The sequence below is a fragment of the Equus asinus genome, chromosome 22 (assembly GCF_041296235.1).
Source record: "Equus asinus isolate D_3611 breed Donkey chromosome 22, EquAss-T2T_v2, whole genome shotgun sequence".
Taxonomy (NCBI): Eukaryota; Metazoa; Chordata; class Mammalia; order Perissodactyla; family Equidae; genus Equus; species Equus asinus.
This window is the reverse complement of record NC_091811.1, coordinates 54,891,532-54,907,985: the sequence shown is the minus strand read 5'-3', so window position 1 is coordinate 54,907,985 and position 16,454 is coordinate 54,891,532. Positions and strand designations below refer to the sequence as shown.

The 16,454-nt window shown below is 56.1% G+C and overlaps 1 protein-coding gene across 1 annotated transcript; it reads left to right on the top strand.

The window, feature by feature from the left end:
* Positions 1-212: 212 nt before the first annotated feature.
* LOC139041541 (octapeptide-repeat protein T2-like) lies at positions 213-644 on the top strand. The gene has a single exon (XM_070494199.1). The coding sequence runs from the start codon at positions 213-215 to the stop codon at positions 642-644; it is 432 nt and encodes a 143-aa protein (XP_070350300.1).
* Positions 645-16,454: the final 15,810 nt, after the last annotated feature.

Genomic DNA, 16,454 nt, shown 5'->3' with positions numbered 1-16,454 from the left:
GCGCGGGCAAAGCCCAGGGACCCCACCTGAAACCTAGGGTAGAAGGACCAGTCAGAGAAAGAACACGGGCGGAAACAGACAGAGGGCCGGGACCGGGATGGGGAGACTCGCGCAGCCACATGGACGGGAGGCCATGGCGAGTGTAGACAGAGCTGCAGGGCAGCCACGCGGAGGAGCCGGGTTTCAGAGTCTGCGACGCTAAGGAGAGGCCGATGGCGGCGGCACAGGGAGGAAAGATAAAGTCCAGGCGAAAGTCTGAACACAGGGAGGGAGAGACCATGTGGAAGAGATATGGAGACTGCGGCAAAGAGAGGAGCCGAGGGTTACAGGCCGAGCGAGAGTCGGCCGCCCTGAGAGGGAGAGCGGAGAGGAGAAAGGAGGGGGAGAGAGGAGAGGAAGCGAGAGACCCGCAAAAGAACGCCAGAAGCTCCCACCGGCCGTCTAGCGTGGGAAGGGACCTTCATCTCAAGGACACTGAGAAAGGCAGATGGATGGTGGGGAACGCGGGAGCGGCGACCCGGCGGGGCGGGCACCGGCCGGGCGGCGCTGCCCGCGCCCCGCAGCCCCCACCGCAGGCCCGTGCTCGGCGCGGGCATGAAATTGGCTGCAGCCCTAATGAGTGCGCGCCGCGCGGAGGAGGCTGAGGGCCCGCCAGGGAGCCCTGCGCGCCTCGTTTAGCTTGTTTATTGTTCAGGCCTAATTAAAACGTTCCACCGCGCTGCGTTTACATCCGCCCCCCGCTAATGAATTCTCGGCCGCCGGGCGATTTCGGAAACTGCCGCGGGCCGGAAGGGGGGTGGGAGGTGGCGGGACTGGGAAAGGAGTGAAGGAGGGAGCACTCCCCCACCCGCACACACACCCTTCCCACGGCCAAAGGAGCAATTAGACATCCGGTGATTGGCTCCGAGGTCCGACTGAGCGCCCACAGCCCCATCGCCCCAAACCCCGGCCGCGGGGTTTGGAGGCGGGATGGGGAGAGAGACGTCAGGGACAGTGTGTGTGTCCTTCCGTGCCTGGTAGGCCTGTGTATGCATGTGCGTGTGAGTGCACCTGCTCCGAGGAACGCGGCCACGGAGCAGCCTGTGCGCGCAGGGCTCTATGTCCGTCTGTCTGTTGGTCGGTCCCTCTGGCTGTTGATGCTGTTTTCTCCCCCGCAGGGGGAGTCTGCGCGTGGCTTACAATGTTTCTGGTCTCTGTGGGCGCAGCAGTTTGCCGTTTTGCTCTTCGCCTCCTTGTCACGACCTCAGCTAGGGCAGATGGAGCCAGTGGAGGGAGAGAGACAGACGGCGATGCTTGAGCAGCCAGGGCTCCCGCCGGCCCCACTTCTCCTGCAGACACGCGCACGCATACAGGCTGCCCTCCACCGCGAGTAGCCAAATAAAATGCACGAAAAGCAGCCGAGATACCGTTCACACATGACCACATGGAAACATACAAATGAACAGACAGCGCTCAGACATAGCCACATGCCAATCACACACACAGATGGAAAGATGAGCTTGGAGCGCAAAGTCACTTGGCACAAAGCCACCTGGATGTACACGACCCCCCCCACACACACAGAAGACATGCAAACTTGGGTACACACTTCTCCAGATAATTGTGAGGACACACACCACTGCCTGACACATGTCAGTGCACCCGTCAGTGGGCCCCAGTTCCTCTCAGAGCAAATTCAGATCGCCCAGCCTGGCCTTCAAACCTGCCCCTCTCCATTCTCCTTCACGCTGATTCCCGATCCAACTCTTTATTCCAGGCCAGCAAAAGCTATCCTCTGCCTCCCTTACGGTTTGGTCGCCTGCTTCAGACCCATCAGAGAGGTACTCTTCCTCTTCTCCTACTCCATTCCATGCCCTCTAGGGTTTCTCCTTCCACACCCAACTCCTAACTCCCCTGCTCCAGGCAGCCCCCCCAGATGAACTAACTGGCTCTGATTCTGAATTTGCCCTAGTCGCTTGCACTTGATCTGTGCCATAGTGAGTGTCTTTGCATATTACATTTGTAGGAAGGGGGACTGTAAGCTCCCCAAGGGCAGGACTACTTCACCAAGTATTTCAGGCAAATGCCAGGATGCAAACGCTCCTGGGAGCACTACTACCTGGTTTTAACAGACAGACTGAAAACGAACATGGGCCTGAAGCAGCCACCAGGAAGGTCTCCTTCTGTCACATCCTGCAGGTATCTCCTTCAGAGTGACCTTGCAGAGGTACTTTGGAGGAGGGCATGCCCTCCACTGTGCTTTCCCACATTCCCCTTGTCCTTAACTGGAAATAATGCTTCCCAGCGGGGTCCTCACCTTATTCTCCTGCCTTGGAGAAAACTTGGCTCTTTTCAAAAATTAGATCCACTCTAAAGGATAAAAATTCACTCTGGTGAGGATGCTCAGAGCTGTAAGGCAGGCTGTAAAGGTGATCCCCAAAGAAACGCCAGGAATGACCTGGGCAGCTGCAGCAGGAGCAGCAAGGGCTACTTCGAAGAAGATGGTATGCATTGGAATAGGTTCTTTGTACTTAAAAGAAGATGAGGTCACCCTAAAAAACCACTCGTTGACTCCCCAAAGTTGTTTCATGCCAGCCCAACCTCTCTGGGGAGATAGGTGCCCTGCCTGCTCCGCCTCCCCTTCCCCTTAGTCTGCCTTCTCCACAGCCCCCTGTCTCTCCTCCCCTCTCTCCCTCCTGCAGTTAGAGGCTCCCTGCCTCTCCCTGTCTTTCATCCACACACACCTCCATCATGTTTCCCCACCTCTGTCTTTCTGTCATCTGTCGATTTCTCTTTCTCTTTTTCAATATCAATTTCTCTTTCCCATCTCTGTTGGGGCTCTGCCATTTCTTTCCTATCTCAGTCCCTGACTTCCATCTTTTTTTCTGTTCTCTCCCCCAGCCTCCACTTCCATTGCTCAGAGCAGTCACGGCAGAGGGAGGGTGTGTGGAAGTCTAGCTCTGCGCTAGAAGATTCTGGCATTTTGCACAGAGCTCTGAATTGCCGTGTTCCTGCCCCTCACACAGACACATCCTCATAAGCCTCTCCTCCCACCCGAGGCCCAGGTCCTGAGAGGCCAGCAGAGCCCTTGTCTCCGTCCACCCTCTGCAAGCTCTACCTGCCCCTTCTCACAGCCCCCCCCCCCTCCTATGGCTCCCCCTCCTCCCTTCCCTTCTCTATCTCCCTCTCTCTCTGCCTCTGTGTACACTTCTCTCGGGATCTGCTCAGCCCTGGCCCCAGGTCCATCTGTCTTTGGCTCTGGGTCCATGGCTTTCCGTTTCCCCCTGAGCCCGGGTCCAACTCATGTCCCAGAGTCGGCATCTGTCTCTGCTCTCTCTGACTCTGTCTCTGTCTTTGTGTCTGTCTTCCATCTTCCTCCCTGCTCTCTGGATGCTCCTCTCTCTTTGCTCTCTCCTGTCTCTGTCTCTGTCTCTCTCTGTCTCTCCGTTCCACTCTGCAAGTGTCTGTCTCTGATCACTCTGTGTCTCGGTCTCCTTTCATCTCCAGGGTGCTGGCACTGATTCTGCCTTATTGGTCCCACTCTGTCGGTCTTGGCTTGAATTCACTGGGTTTTCTATCCCTGTCTGTGTGTCTGTCTCCCCCCTTCTCTGCCTCTTCGCACTGCCTGCAGTTCTGGGGGGTGGGCTGGCGTGGAGGGCTTCGAGGGGGCCGGGCGGGCGGCCCTTTGTGTGGAAGATTGACGGCCGCGCGGCGCAGCCTCCGCAGCACTGATTAGGATGCAGCGCGGGCTCCGACTGCAGCATTCTCCTCACCGAACATGCTGCACGACTCCAAATGCTGGTCCCCTCCCTGCCTGCCACCCTGGCCGTTCAGGGTCGTGTGTTACCCCTCCCCCTCCCCAGTTCGTCCACGGGGAGTCGCTGGAAATTCTGGGAGGGCACTCAAGGGCCCCCTCTCTTGCCCAGGTATCCACGTGTCTGGCGCATTCAAAGGGAAAAGGAATGAGGAGAGGTGGGAGGCCGACTGGAGGTGCTTTGCCCAAGCGTTGGGGCGTGGGGTGCGGGAGGTGAAGAATAGAAACGTGCCTGATGCTTTGTCTCAGCATCCCGGGTGGAGAATTGCCAAGCAGCTCCTTGCACCCCTCAGACAGGCACACGTGGAGCAACAAGTCCGGGGAGGAGATGCGGCAGGTCTTAAAATGCAGGAAGGGGAACAGGAAATATGCGTGCCCCTCTTTTATCCCCTCACAGTACCTATAACCCTTCCTTGCACATAGCAAGCTCTCAATAAAATTATTGGCTCATATTTCACCAGTTCTCAATTTAGCGCCTAGATCAGTGGAACTCAATTCCTTTCAATATGCCTCCCCATTCCCACCAACTCACTCACCCCCAGCAAGTCAGTATCTGTCCCCTGCACAATTTCCCTGCCAAGCTTCCCAATCACCCCGGTGACCATCGGACCCCAGCCCCAAATCCCAGTCATTTCAAACACTCCCCCTCCGTCATTTACCTGTGTCCCTCCCTCCTCCTCTCCCTTCTCCCGCCCACCCCCAATGCAGCTTGGCCCACTGGATTTCTCCCCAAAGACAGTCACTAATGAGCATTGAGTACCAGAAAGGAAGGGCCAAGGGCAGCCTGGTGGGTGGGAGGGGATTCCAGAGCTAGCAAATAACGAGCCCTGTCAGCATCTGTCAAATATGCCATCTCCCTCCATCATCCCTGTCTCTTGCCTCCTGGCTCCCGCTAATCCATCTCCCCGCTGACGCTGACGGACTGAGCTCAGGTGCAAATTCACAGAAGCCCATACGCATAATGCCTGGTCTGCTCCAGACCCATTTTCTCCAGGAACGTCACTAGACCCTGACATCTTTCTCTGAAAACTCCCGGCGACCCTAAGAAGCTGGGGTTGTAGATGGAACCCAAGGAGGAAGAAGAGAAAGTGCCCTCTCCGCTTAGTTTCTTGGTCTCAGCCCCTTGTCTTGTCTCCACCGCACATCCCCAAAAGCAGAGCTTAAAATTCAGGCAATGGTATAGAGATTAAATTTCAAGAAGTCCTTCCCAGCCTTAAGGAGGTCGTGAGTGCCTCCGGAAACAAGGGAAATGGTTGGGGAAACGATGCGGTTGGACAAAGATCGCTTCTTGTAATATACGCAATTTCCACCAGAGGGCGAGGGTCGAAGCTCTGCGGACTTGAACGGAACCTTCTCAGCAGCGACCTGCGAAGGGCCCGGCGGCCACAGGAGGGCGGCAGAGAACGGCGCTCCCTGCAGAGCCAGCCCTCGGGCCCGGGCGTCTGCGCGGGGCAGGGCTGCCCAGGCTGGGGGAGTCTTGCTCCGGCAAGAACAAACGAATTTCCGAATTCCGGAAATCCCTCTTGTAGCCCTCTCCACGGCATCCCTTCTCAGGCCCCTGAAAAGCCATCACCCACCCCAGCCGCATTCCATTTTCCGGACCCCCAGCACTGGGGCTGCTGGCCCAGAAGGGCCCTGTGGCTTGTTTTTCACCGTTGTGCGGCAGATGACACCCAAGCGCAAAGAAGCGATGTTTCATAGGGTCCCAGCTGGTAACTGGAGCCCGAACTGGAGCCCAGGTGTTCTTGATTCCCAATACAGGGCTCTTCCCATTGTGCCGGCTGCTGCTCTTAAAAGAAAAGCATCCTTTACAGGCCCTGGTGGGAAGCCAGCTCACAACTGTTGGTTTAAAAACTCGATGTCAAAGCTCCACCCTTCCTCATATTATATGTTTACACACATAACTGGTGCAGACAGGACTGTTAACCACAGAGCACAGAGATGTACATCGTGAACACCTTGCTGGGCATCCCCTCATCCTTCAGCTCACACACCCCTCTGCCCCTCAGAGTCCCACAGCCCCTGCCCCTCTCTTCCTACTTGAACTGCAAGAGGAACTTGTTTCATTTATAATTTTCACTTTTCTCTGTATTTCCAGAGGCTCCTCAAAGCTGCAGGCAGAGAATTACTTTCCCAGATCTGACCTCGGTCCCTCCTACCACTGCCCTGTACAGATGGAGGAGAAGGGCCATCCAGGGTGCCCAGCCCTCTCTTCCCAGGGGTCCTCTCTCTCAGGCCCTTCACCGCTCCTTGCCTCTCTCGTCCCTCTGCTGACCCGGCTACCTCTCCTCCAGATCCTTCTTGCTGCCACTGGCCCTCTTTTACCTCAAAAGCTGAGTCACCTGGAGAGGTGAACATAGAAGAGAGACAAGAAAGGCAGAGGGACAGAGGAAAAAACAAACGGCGGGCAGGCCGGGAGAGGGCTCTGCCTGTTCCCCTTCTCCTCACCTGGGAAGTTCTGCTTTGGGTCTGAGCCCAGTCTTGTGGCCAGTCCACACTCCTTCCGCTCTCCTCAGAGCTGAAGAGCTGATGGGGGTGAGAGTAAGTGAGGAGGAATGGAGCCCATGCTGTGTGGGGGCTCGTGTGCAAACTCACGGGCCACACCCCACCCCTTCTGCATAGCACACCCACACACACGCACTGCAGGCCATTTCCCCACCCAGGACTCCTTCCTTATCAAACAAGGGGAGAAAAACATCCCAACCTCTAAACACCTTATTCCAACTCTCATCCCTGGGAGCAACCTACAAAGACAAAACTCTCCCCTTCCTTTCCCCTCCCCATGTGCCCCCTTGTCCCCTCCGGCTTTTGAGACTTGCCCCCAGACCCTGTGGGTGCAGCCCCCCACACCTTCCCCAGTATGGAGGAGGCACAGAGCCACCTGCCTGCAAACGACTGAGACAAACGCCAATCACGCTGGGGCCTCTCGCGGTGCCCATTCTGCTATGAATTCCCAAGGTCAAAACCATTCTGGTGTTATTAAAAACATAAATGTTGCATACCAGGCAGCAGGGGAAAAAATTATAAGGCAGCCAGACGAGAGGGAGACGGAGGGGCCGGTAATTGTCTTCGTCTTCCCAGAGTCAAGCTCCACGGGGCTGGAGCCGCACACAGAACATTGCTTTTTAATTTAACTCGGTAAGGTCAGCGGCAGCAAATGAGGCAGGGGAGGGACGGCACCTCAGAGGGAGGGTGCCAGGGCACAGCCCCCACCCTGAGCTGCAGAGCCAGGGCTGCTGGCCAAGCTCTCCAAGCAGGGCCAGGGGAAGCAGAGGGAAAGTGGCAGGAGGGCTTCGGTGACCCTCAGCCCACCAGGGAAGGGGGGAACCGGCATTTAGGTGCAGGGAAAGAAAAAGGTGAGACCACAAGGACTCAGGCTGATGGAGATAAACACCACCCGCATCTTCCCTCCCAATACCCATTCTACAGAAGAGAATAACTCGGGGATTCCCCTTCCCCCAGCACCTGTGAACCCTGAAGCCCAAGCAGAGAGCGCTCCCCAGTGAAGTGGACTCTCTGTCCCACCCCCTTCATCTCCAAGGATCCAATGGGCAGGGGAGAGGAGGAGGGAGGAGAAACTGAGTCAGAACTGCCCTCCCTCAGAACCTTCGTCACAGCTTCCTTTCTCCAGCCACCTTCCCTTCCACAGCTCTGCTCCCTTGTATGGCAGTTCTCTCCATTTCCAGTGCTACAGGAAGGACTGGAGTTAAACCACAGAAGGGACTTCCCAGATTAGCATCTTGGTCATAGCTGCATTACAGGGTGGGGCAGGGAAAGCCAAGGAACCTAGGCTTTTCTGAATAAGCCCAACAAGCTGAACATGGTGAGATCAGGGAAACTGGAGAAGGCGGGGCAACTTAGTTCACTGGGTATGGGAGAGTGGCTTTGAAAAAGTTGTGCAACTGCCAGAAGCAATGGCATCCAAATACATTTCGGGATTTATTTGGAAGTTCTTCTGCAAGTCAGACCTCAACTCCTCCTGCTTTAGTTTCAGACCATTTCCCTTTTAGGGCTCTTTTGGGGAGGGAAAATTTGAATAGTAGATTTGAGACTTGAGGATAGAGTTTCAATTATCTCTCTCCATCTGGAAGTGTCCTTGTGACTCGGCTTTCCTCCCAGGTTTCTACTTCTCTGTCAATTAGGAATTCAAAGGCTCCCTGAGGAAACCTCCAATGTCAATTAGGAATTCTGAGACCCGGCTACTCTCCTAATGCACGCCTGCCAGCATCCCCCTCTCCCTTCCCAGGAGGTCCCACTCTCTGCATTGGGACCCCAACCCTGCAGTCCTCAGTGCAGCCACAAGGTGGCGGCCAATGCCTCACTTGATCCAGAGCTAGACCTGGTGCCTCACCAGAGCAGGGACCCTCTCCTCCACCCAGATCTCCGTTCATCCCACCTCCTCCTCCCCAGGCAGGATGCCTACCCCCAGTGTCTCAGGAAAGGAAGAGACTGCTGAAAGAATAGGTTTTGGGGATAGGTGGGCTGGGTGAGGACTGGGTGGGGAAGGAAAGGGAGAGTGGAAGAGAAGCCTGAGAGGGAAAATGAGTCTACAGAGATCCAGCGGGAAGCAGGTGGCCAGATGTAGCATGAAGCCCAAGGGGAGAAAGCGTGGTGGGGCTGCCTGCCACTCCCCACGCCAGGCCCTGCATCCCAGGGGCTCCAGGGCAGTTGTCTAGAGGGGCCTGTTAACTGGGCCTGAGGCAACCAGGAACAGAAGGAAGACACGGGGCTGGGGTGAGGCCTGACACAGAATAAAGACCAGGACCCAGATAGGGAAAGGTCTATACCGCCACCTCCCTCCTCGGGATCACAGCTAGTTGGACACCATCATCTCTGCCATTCCCAGAACACAGAAAATGAGGAAGGGTTCAGTCAATTCTTCACTGCAGTCCTGACCCTCCTGAGGCTTGGAAAGGGATCCAGGGAGCCCTGCCCAGGGGAAGCACCAGTCCATGCAGGTGAGGGAGTGGGCAGGGGAACAGGGACAAGGCACACAGCCAAGAAAGAGAAGAAAGAAGAACAAGGAGAGGCCTGCAGGTACATTAGCATTGGTTTAGAAAGAGAAAGTTTGGGATCCAGAACCAAGAGAATTAATCAAGGAGGATTTCCTAGAGGAGGAGAGTATGCGGTGATGTTACATAGGGCTGAGAGGCTGGTCTTCAGGAAGAGGAGAGATGGTTCAGACTGGGGACAGACTGTGAGGCTAGGCGAGGGGGAGGGAGGACTGAACACTGGGATGGCTGCCCAGGTGGCGCTGAGAGACCAGATGGAGGGATGGGTCCTGCAGAGGGAGAATGGGAAGCTGAAGGAACAGGTGTCAGCGGGTGAGAAGCCTTAAGTCCAGCTGGGAAGGCTAGAAAGGAGTGGCCGTCAGCTTAAGCAAGAGGAAGGGGGCAGCACCCCCCTCTAGCTGCAGGATTCCTTCCTCTCCCCACCCTACAGAGGCAAAAGAATAGGAGCAGATTCCAGAGTCCTCCAAAATGGGCACAAGGAGGATTCCTAGACCAGGGGTAAGAAGCCTGGGTTTTCCAGAAGTGGCCACCACATAGCAGAGGACACTGAGTAAGTGTCCCCGCCTCTGAGGCCCCTGGCTCCTGTCTGTAAAGTAAGAGGGTTGGAAGTGATGGTCTCTTGACTACCTTCTCTGAAACTGTCTTGTTGATCATTACCCTCCTCCCCAAGAACGGGCCGACTGATCTGTGATCCACCAGGCCTTAGCCCCACCTTCTCTCAGTGTCCCCATCCTCCAGACCCACTCCCCTAGGCCGAAGAAACTACCTCCATGCCCTGGGGAGGGGTGCTGCTAGGTTCCAGTTTCCCAAACTCAGCCTGGGCTTATTGAGCACAAGGTGCAACAAGAAGATTTGAGGTTAGACTCTGGAAGAACTTCCCAGCACAAGGCGTCTGAAATCCTCAGCTTGTGTGAAATTCAGTAAGAATGCATACACGGTCTTCCGGAGGCCTCCCCGAGACAAGGACACTGTTTTGGGTAGTGCAGACTGGAGAGAGACGTTTCACTGTGGTTACTGTCCTCCCAGAGTCAAAAGTGGCATAAAAAGACTTCCGGGGATTCTGCCACCCAACGGCAGAGTGGATTGAGCCTAGAGTTAGGAATCGCAGCCTGGTTAGATCCTTCCCAAATCCGGGGGGTTTGGGAAGATGCGTCTCCACCCAGCCTCAGACCCAGGACCCTGACACCATCCCCCTGGGCCTGGCAGGGCACAGGCACCCGCTGCTCGGGCTACGCGACGCCCACACCCGGAGCAGAAACAGCCTTCCTCCTCTGGGCCCCCGCCTCAGCCCCACCACTATCACAGCCTGGAACCTGCTAGAGATCTGGGCAAATCAGATCAAAGGCATCTGCAGCTGTGAGTCTTCAGGCTCCCCTGGAACAGCGCATGCAAGCATATGCAGTCACCTGCACACACAGACACAGGGGCACACTCATACACACGCTCACACATCCACACATCACATTCTCACACACGTGCAAGACACACTCATAAACTCATACACTTACAGATGGCACCCACACTCATCAAACACACCCACACACGTATCTGTATTCCTTTCTTCTGACTGAGGATCAACAGCCCAGTCCCCCGGATTCTAGAGGCCTAGAATGTCCAAGGGAAACTATTTCCAGTTTCCTGACCCAAACTGGAATTCCTTTGCCACCAGAGTCTCCTTCCTGTCACCAGAGCCTCCAGGACTCTGGCCCATGCCGTGGCAGTGGGACCTGCAAAGATCATTTATTCATACAACAAACATTTTTGAGCTCCTAGCTTCAATCGCCTCCCTCCACCTCCCCCCACTACCCCTCTGACAACCACCTCAGTGCCTGAAGCTGAGGTGACACATAGAAGAGTAAGACCTTCTGCCCAGTAGTGTGGTGGAAAGAGCAAGAGCTCAGGAGCCAAGCACCTGAGTTCAAATCCTGCCTTTGCCTCTTTATAAGCTGTGTTACCTTGGGCACCTTACATAACCTCTCCGAGCCTCGAATTCCTCGCGTGTAAGGTGGGGTTAATAAAATGTACCCAATAATCCTGTGAGGATTAAAAGACGGAAAGCCTCCATCAGCAGTGTGTCCACCCATGGAAAGCGACACCTATCCGTCCCCAGCCCCTGTGGTGAGCGTCTCCCCAGCACCCTCCCAGTCCTGCTGTTTCTGAAACAGAACCGCAGTCTCCTTCAGCCTCAGACCCCCAGGTGCGCACACCTCGGGAAACTTGATCTCCGACTTGGCCGGCTCCGTCCAACTCCCCCGCCCCGACCCGGCCCCAGCCCCTCCTGGTCCATGATGCCTCTCGCCGGTTTGCAGGTCGCGTTTTCCGTAATAACCTTTAATGCGGCTGGCCACGGCCCAAATGTTCGCGATGGAGCGCTGGGCCCCGCGCATCAGATGGACGATGAAGTGTTAATCATCCCCCAGGGAGCCGTCCCGCGGAAAGTCGTCATTAATTTCTCTGAATTACACCAATTCCGAGACATTCTTTATGGACAGACAGTGCGGGAGACAGTTATATGACAGGACTTGCTGTGCTAAGCAGATGTGGGAGAGATTGCGTCGCCCCATGAATACTAAACAATCGCTCGGAAGAACCCCCACCAGCTTCTGCGCTCGGAGCTGGGAAGCGGCCCAGGCCGCCCCCACCTTGCGGGGCACACCCTGCAGGGGCCTGGGGCTGGGGCGGCGGGCACGCATCCCTCCCCTGCTGCGTAGGTGGCCTCTGAGCTCCCCTTTAGAGGCAGGCCTCAGCTTCAGAGTGGGAAGTGACTCTGAGGGTCTTAGCCTCTCCTTCCTGGGACCCTCCAAGGACCCACAAACACCCTTGCTCTCCCTGTCACAGCCTCTGCTCCCTACATTCCTTCCAGGGCCTGGCCTGCTGCTGAACTGCTGTCTGTCGTTCCCCTCTCCCACCTGAGCCTCCTCCAGCTCTCCTTCCACTCAACTCACCTCCCTGACCAACTCTCCATTTCCCTCCCGCATCACCCCATCCTGGTTCTTCCACCTGCGCGCCCTGCCCCATTTCTCTGTCACTCCATCCTCCTCCACCTGCTCCAGCACGCCACCCCCATCCCTCTGACCCCCTCCTCCTACCCGTCTCCCACTCTGCTCCCCTCCCCACCTGCTTCTGTTGCCCACCTCCCCAGACAGCTCCACCTCCCAGCGGGCTCCACTCTCCCATTACCTCCATCTCTCCAACCTGCTGCATCCTCCCATTTTGCCCATTTCAAGTCATTGCTCCTACATCTGCTTTCACATTTCTCCCCCTTTCAGAATCTAGGGGACGGGGCGCGGTTCAGAGCAGAATGGAGGGAGGTATGTTTGCCCCCTTTTCTCTCTGCTCACGCTCTCTGCCTCCCCTCCTCCCTCTCTTCCTTCTGGCAAACCGGGACGGGTGTTAACGAGAGCCGACGAGACTTCTCCCCACGAGCAAAGTGGGGGGCGGGAGTGTGGCGAGGAAGAGGGTGTTCGGGGTACACCTGCGGAGGCAGTTCAGTCACACCTGGGAAGTCCCGCCCCATCCTGAGTCACCTCTGGAGGGGCCAGCCCACAACTCCCTCTCGCCTCAGGTCCAAAAGGACCCTTGGCAGCCCCGGGACCTCGGGAGGGCCCGGTGACTTGGTCACCCCAAAGCCACTCCCCCACAGGAGAGGACAGAGGCGAGTGATGACTGTTCCCCATCAGGTTGTCCCACCAGCTCTGCCTCCACTCCGGCTGGAGGGAAGACCCCCGCCCTCAGCGCCGAGCGCGGGTTTGGGGGAGAGAAAGCAAAGTGCGCAGCCTCTGCGTCTTTTCTCCTCGCAGATAATTTATGCCTGAGAGCCGAGCAGATGGCGGGTAATTTAGCAATTACCGTGTGCAGGAACGGGACTCGCGCCCCACACGGAAGCCAAAGATCCCCCACCGCAGTCTCCTCTTGTCTTCTGCCCGTTTTGTCTCCCCTCCCCCCACCCCACACGCCTTGCTGAATCCCAACACCCAAGGGGAGAGGATCTGCTTCTAGGGGTCCCTTTCATCCGGATCCCTCCCTGTATCAGGCAGAGGATTTCTACCTCAGAAAACAAGACCTGGAACTGTCTGCTCGCTGGAAGTTCTTCCTCTCCTCTCACCTCAATCTTTCTTGCTGCTATAAGTGACCATAATGTCCTGGGAAATTGTGGGCCTCTCTCCCAACCTTCTCCCATCCCATTTCTTCAGTTTTTCCGTGGTTTTTCTCCCAAATATCCAGGTTCCAGATCCCAGCCTTCAGAAGAAGCTTCTGGGCTCCAAGATCAACCCAGGGGCTGAGGAGTCTGGGTACCTGCACAAGCAACAAGGGGAAGACAGGGGTTAAGGTGACAATGGTCAGAAGGCACGTGGGAGCTCTGTGGACACAGCAAGCTGTGTAGTAAGTGTGAAATGGCTAGTTGAGAAGCTGGGCTTAGTGAGGTGAGGGAGGGCGAGGGGACAGGAATGAGGCTGCAAGGGACTGAAATGCCTCCTTCCCCGTCTTCTCCCGTCCCCTCTGGGCCACCTGGAGAGAGGATGCTGTAAGACAAGCTCCAAGCCTGGAGACCTCCCTAAGCTGAGGGGGTGTCCTCCCTCCATCCACCCCCACCCAGCCCAGCCCAGGACGCCAGGACATGCCCCACCAGGAGCCCAGGCCGTGGTACCCCACACCACCCTCTCTTCAGCCAGGGCTCCCAGGTCTCTGACCCCTAAGCCTGCACCCCAGCCTGAATGCCCCCATTCCAGCAGAACCTCAGGTGACCTCTGGCCTCTGACGAGCTGGGCTCTCAGGCTTTGCATAACCCCATCACCATCTCCCTGAGATCTTCCTCATTGCTCAACACCAGAGGAGCACTAATTAATTAGCGTGTGCAACCAGCCATGGGCACAATCTCGTTACTCACCACAGGGACCCACTGTTAACACACCAGACCCCCGGGACGCGGGCACACACCAATTACACAGCCGGCAGCTCAGCTAATCACGGCTCCTGGTGACACTGTGGCTCACAGAGGAATCCCAGCTTCCCTCTCCCCATGCACCCCACCCCCCACACACACTCCTGCCTCCTAGAACAGGAGGCTGGAAGGGAGGAGGTGAAGACTGGTCGGGGAAAAGCTGAAACTTGCTGAGAAACAAGAGGCCAGCTGTAGAGTAGCTGAGGAGGTAACAGGAATGAAAAGTTAGAAAGAAAAGAGAATTTTCCTACTAATCACTTTAGGCTGTAAACAGTGACTTTGAAATTAGTAACTGCAGCAAGAGGGAGTGCTGGTTAGACTACAAGAAGGACTTCCTGAGGAGGTGCTAGGGTAGGATTGGGCCTGGGAAAGAGCAGCCTTTCCCCCTATAAGCAGCAGGCAAGAGAAGATGGCCACTGAAGTGGAGGAAGAAGGAAGAGACGGGCAGTTCCAGGAGCTTAGGTCTCTGGTTCCACCCTGTCCCCCAACTGCAGTTCAAGGGTACAGAAAGGAGGCAGCCTCACGGCAGACACAGATAGACGGCTTCCCCCTACACACGTCCCATTGACTTTGCCATTCCGCTGTCACTCCACAGCTTCTCTGAGATTTAACATATTGACTCTCCGAGCTGCAGAAAATTGAATTTTCTTCATTACGACTGTCTCCCGACAAAAGCAGCTCATAAATTCTCCATCTTTTTCAGGCTTCCCACCCCCTCAACACCCAACATTTCTCCAGGGGATTCACATATTTGGACATACAATTCACACGGGTGTAAAGGCGAAGCCAGACCAGCACTCCCCACGGACATACGACTCCCCATGACCACCCCTCACTGCCCGGGCATAGGTGCAGTCTACAGTGGGACCAGGCCACTGCTCTCAGGAATCCAGGTACCCATCCTCCACAAGCAGGGTCCGCATATCTGGTACTCGTGTGCCCCATATAGCAGATACAGTTGGTCCACTCTGGGGGCCTGAAAGGTCCTGTGCCTCAGCCACGTGTGTACTTCTGTACCCTAACAACAGTCTCACAGTTGTCACTCCCCCACGGACAGGTTCGTGTGTCCTGACATGCAGTATTCCCTCCAGGATCACCTCGGCACTGTGTGGGCGTAGCTAAAGACCCCTCCCCCCAGCATGGGAGCCCTGCCCCTGCTCCCACCTGGGGATATGCCCACAGGTGGGAAGGATACACAGACACACAGGGCGTGGAGGAAACATCTAGGGCCTAGTGGGGAGTCTTCCTTCACGCCAAGGCAAGCGCCACCGTCTCCTCTCCACACTGCCCGCGCCGGACGCACTGAGATGGTCCTCCTCCACGGACTACAGCCTAGCGCCTCAGCAGGCCTCCCCAAGGCACAGCCATCCCCTTCCACCACCAACAGGTGCACTTGGCGTTGGTTCCCCACCCGGAATGTGCTCTCTCCTCCACTTGGGTCCCAGGAACAGAACTGGGGGAGGGCAGGGCCTAGTAGAGGTTCCTTTTGATACCTGTGCCAGCCTGGCAGCTTTTGAGGCTATAATGGACGGGCAAGAGGCCAGGCTGATGGCCAGCACCATGTGGCTTGTGCCCAGGGCCAGACTGGGGCGGGAAGTAGTGGGCTGGGTGCCCAGGCTCTCCACCCTCCAAAATGCCACACAATCTGTGAGTGGAAAGAGACAGAAAGAGGGGCCCAGATAGTTACAGACAAGGACACCCCCTGAGACCAGACGAAGCCCATCTCTGACCCCATCCTGGCCCCTTAACAGCCTCTCCCTCTCTCACAACTCTGACCCCAGGCACAAAGGGGTCACCCTGCATTGACTCAAGGGAGGCCTGCCAGGTGTTTCTGTTCAAGTATGAGCAGCCCGACCTTACACAACAGGAACTAAGGGTTGCAGGGGTGCGACCAGAAAAGAGGAGGAAGATGAGTCTTCCTCAGGAGAGGGGCTGAGACTTGGGAGATCTCCATGCATTTTTATGTGCTCTAATTAATGTGCAAATGTTATGCACAATGCAGATGAACATCTATTGTCTTTGCAATTCCATCCCGGCTCTGATGGTATTTATACAAACACACACACACACACACACACACACACACACACACACACGGGCGCGCACAATCTTTATCTATTTTATCCATGTTTGGCTCCTCTGTTTCTCCCAGCACCTGAATTTCTGAACCACTTTCGTCTTCTTTAAGAGCAAGTTTGGAGCTACAGAGAGATGGCCAGGAAGGCTGAGCTCCAGAGCACAAGGAATGGCTTTCTGGAGACCAGGAAGTACTTCAAACCCTCTGTGTCAAGAAGTAGAAGAACAACCTCCCCCCTCCCAACCCCACGCAGCCCCTCTCACCAAGGTCCCCATCTCGAGGAGGGACCACCATCCACCAAGCCAGGAACCTGGGATAAGCCATGACTCTTCCTTCGGCCTGGGTTAGGGATGGGACAAGGGAGTCTGTTGCATACATTAAGTGTCTTAAGTGACTTTTTTTTTTTTTAAAGCTAAAAGTTTAACGTTTTTAGGGTCATATGTCCAGAGGCATCAAAATGACTTCAAAAATCCTCCCTCTTTCCACATCCCACACCCTGCCCACGCTCCCTCCTAAATGACCCTGAGTCCACCTACTTTGCTCCATTCTCTCCAGCAGATGAGCATCAGCTCTCAGCAAGATGACCAAGCTGCCTCCTTACTGTTTTCCCAGGCTCCAGGGTTAACCCTC

Excerpts from the sequence above, each read along its gene's own strand:
- LOC139041541 (XM_070494199.1), top strand. The coding sequence starts at position 213 with ATGGCGGCGGCACAGGGAGGAAAGATAAAGTCCAGGCGAAAGTCTGAA.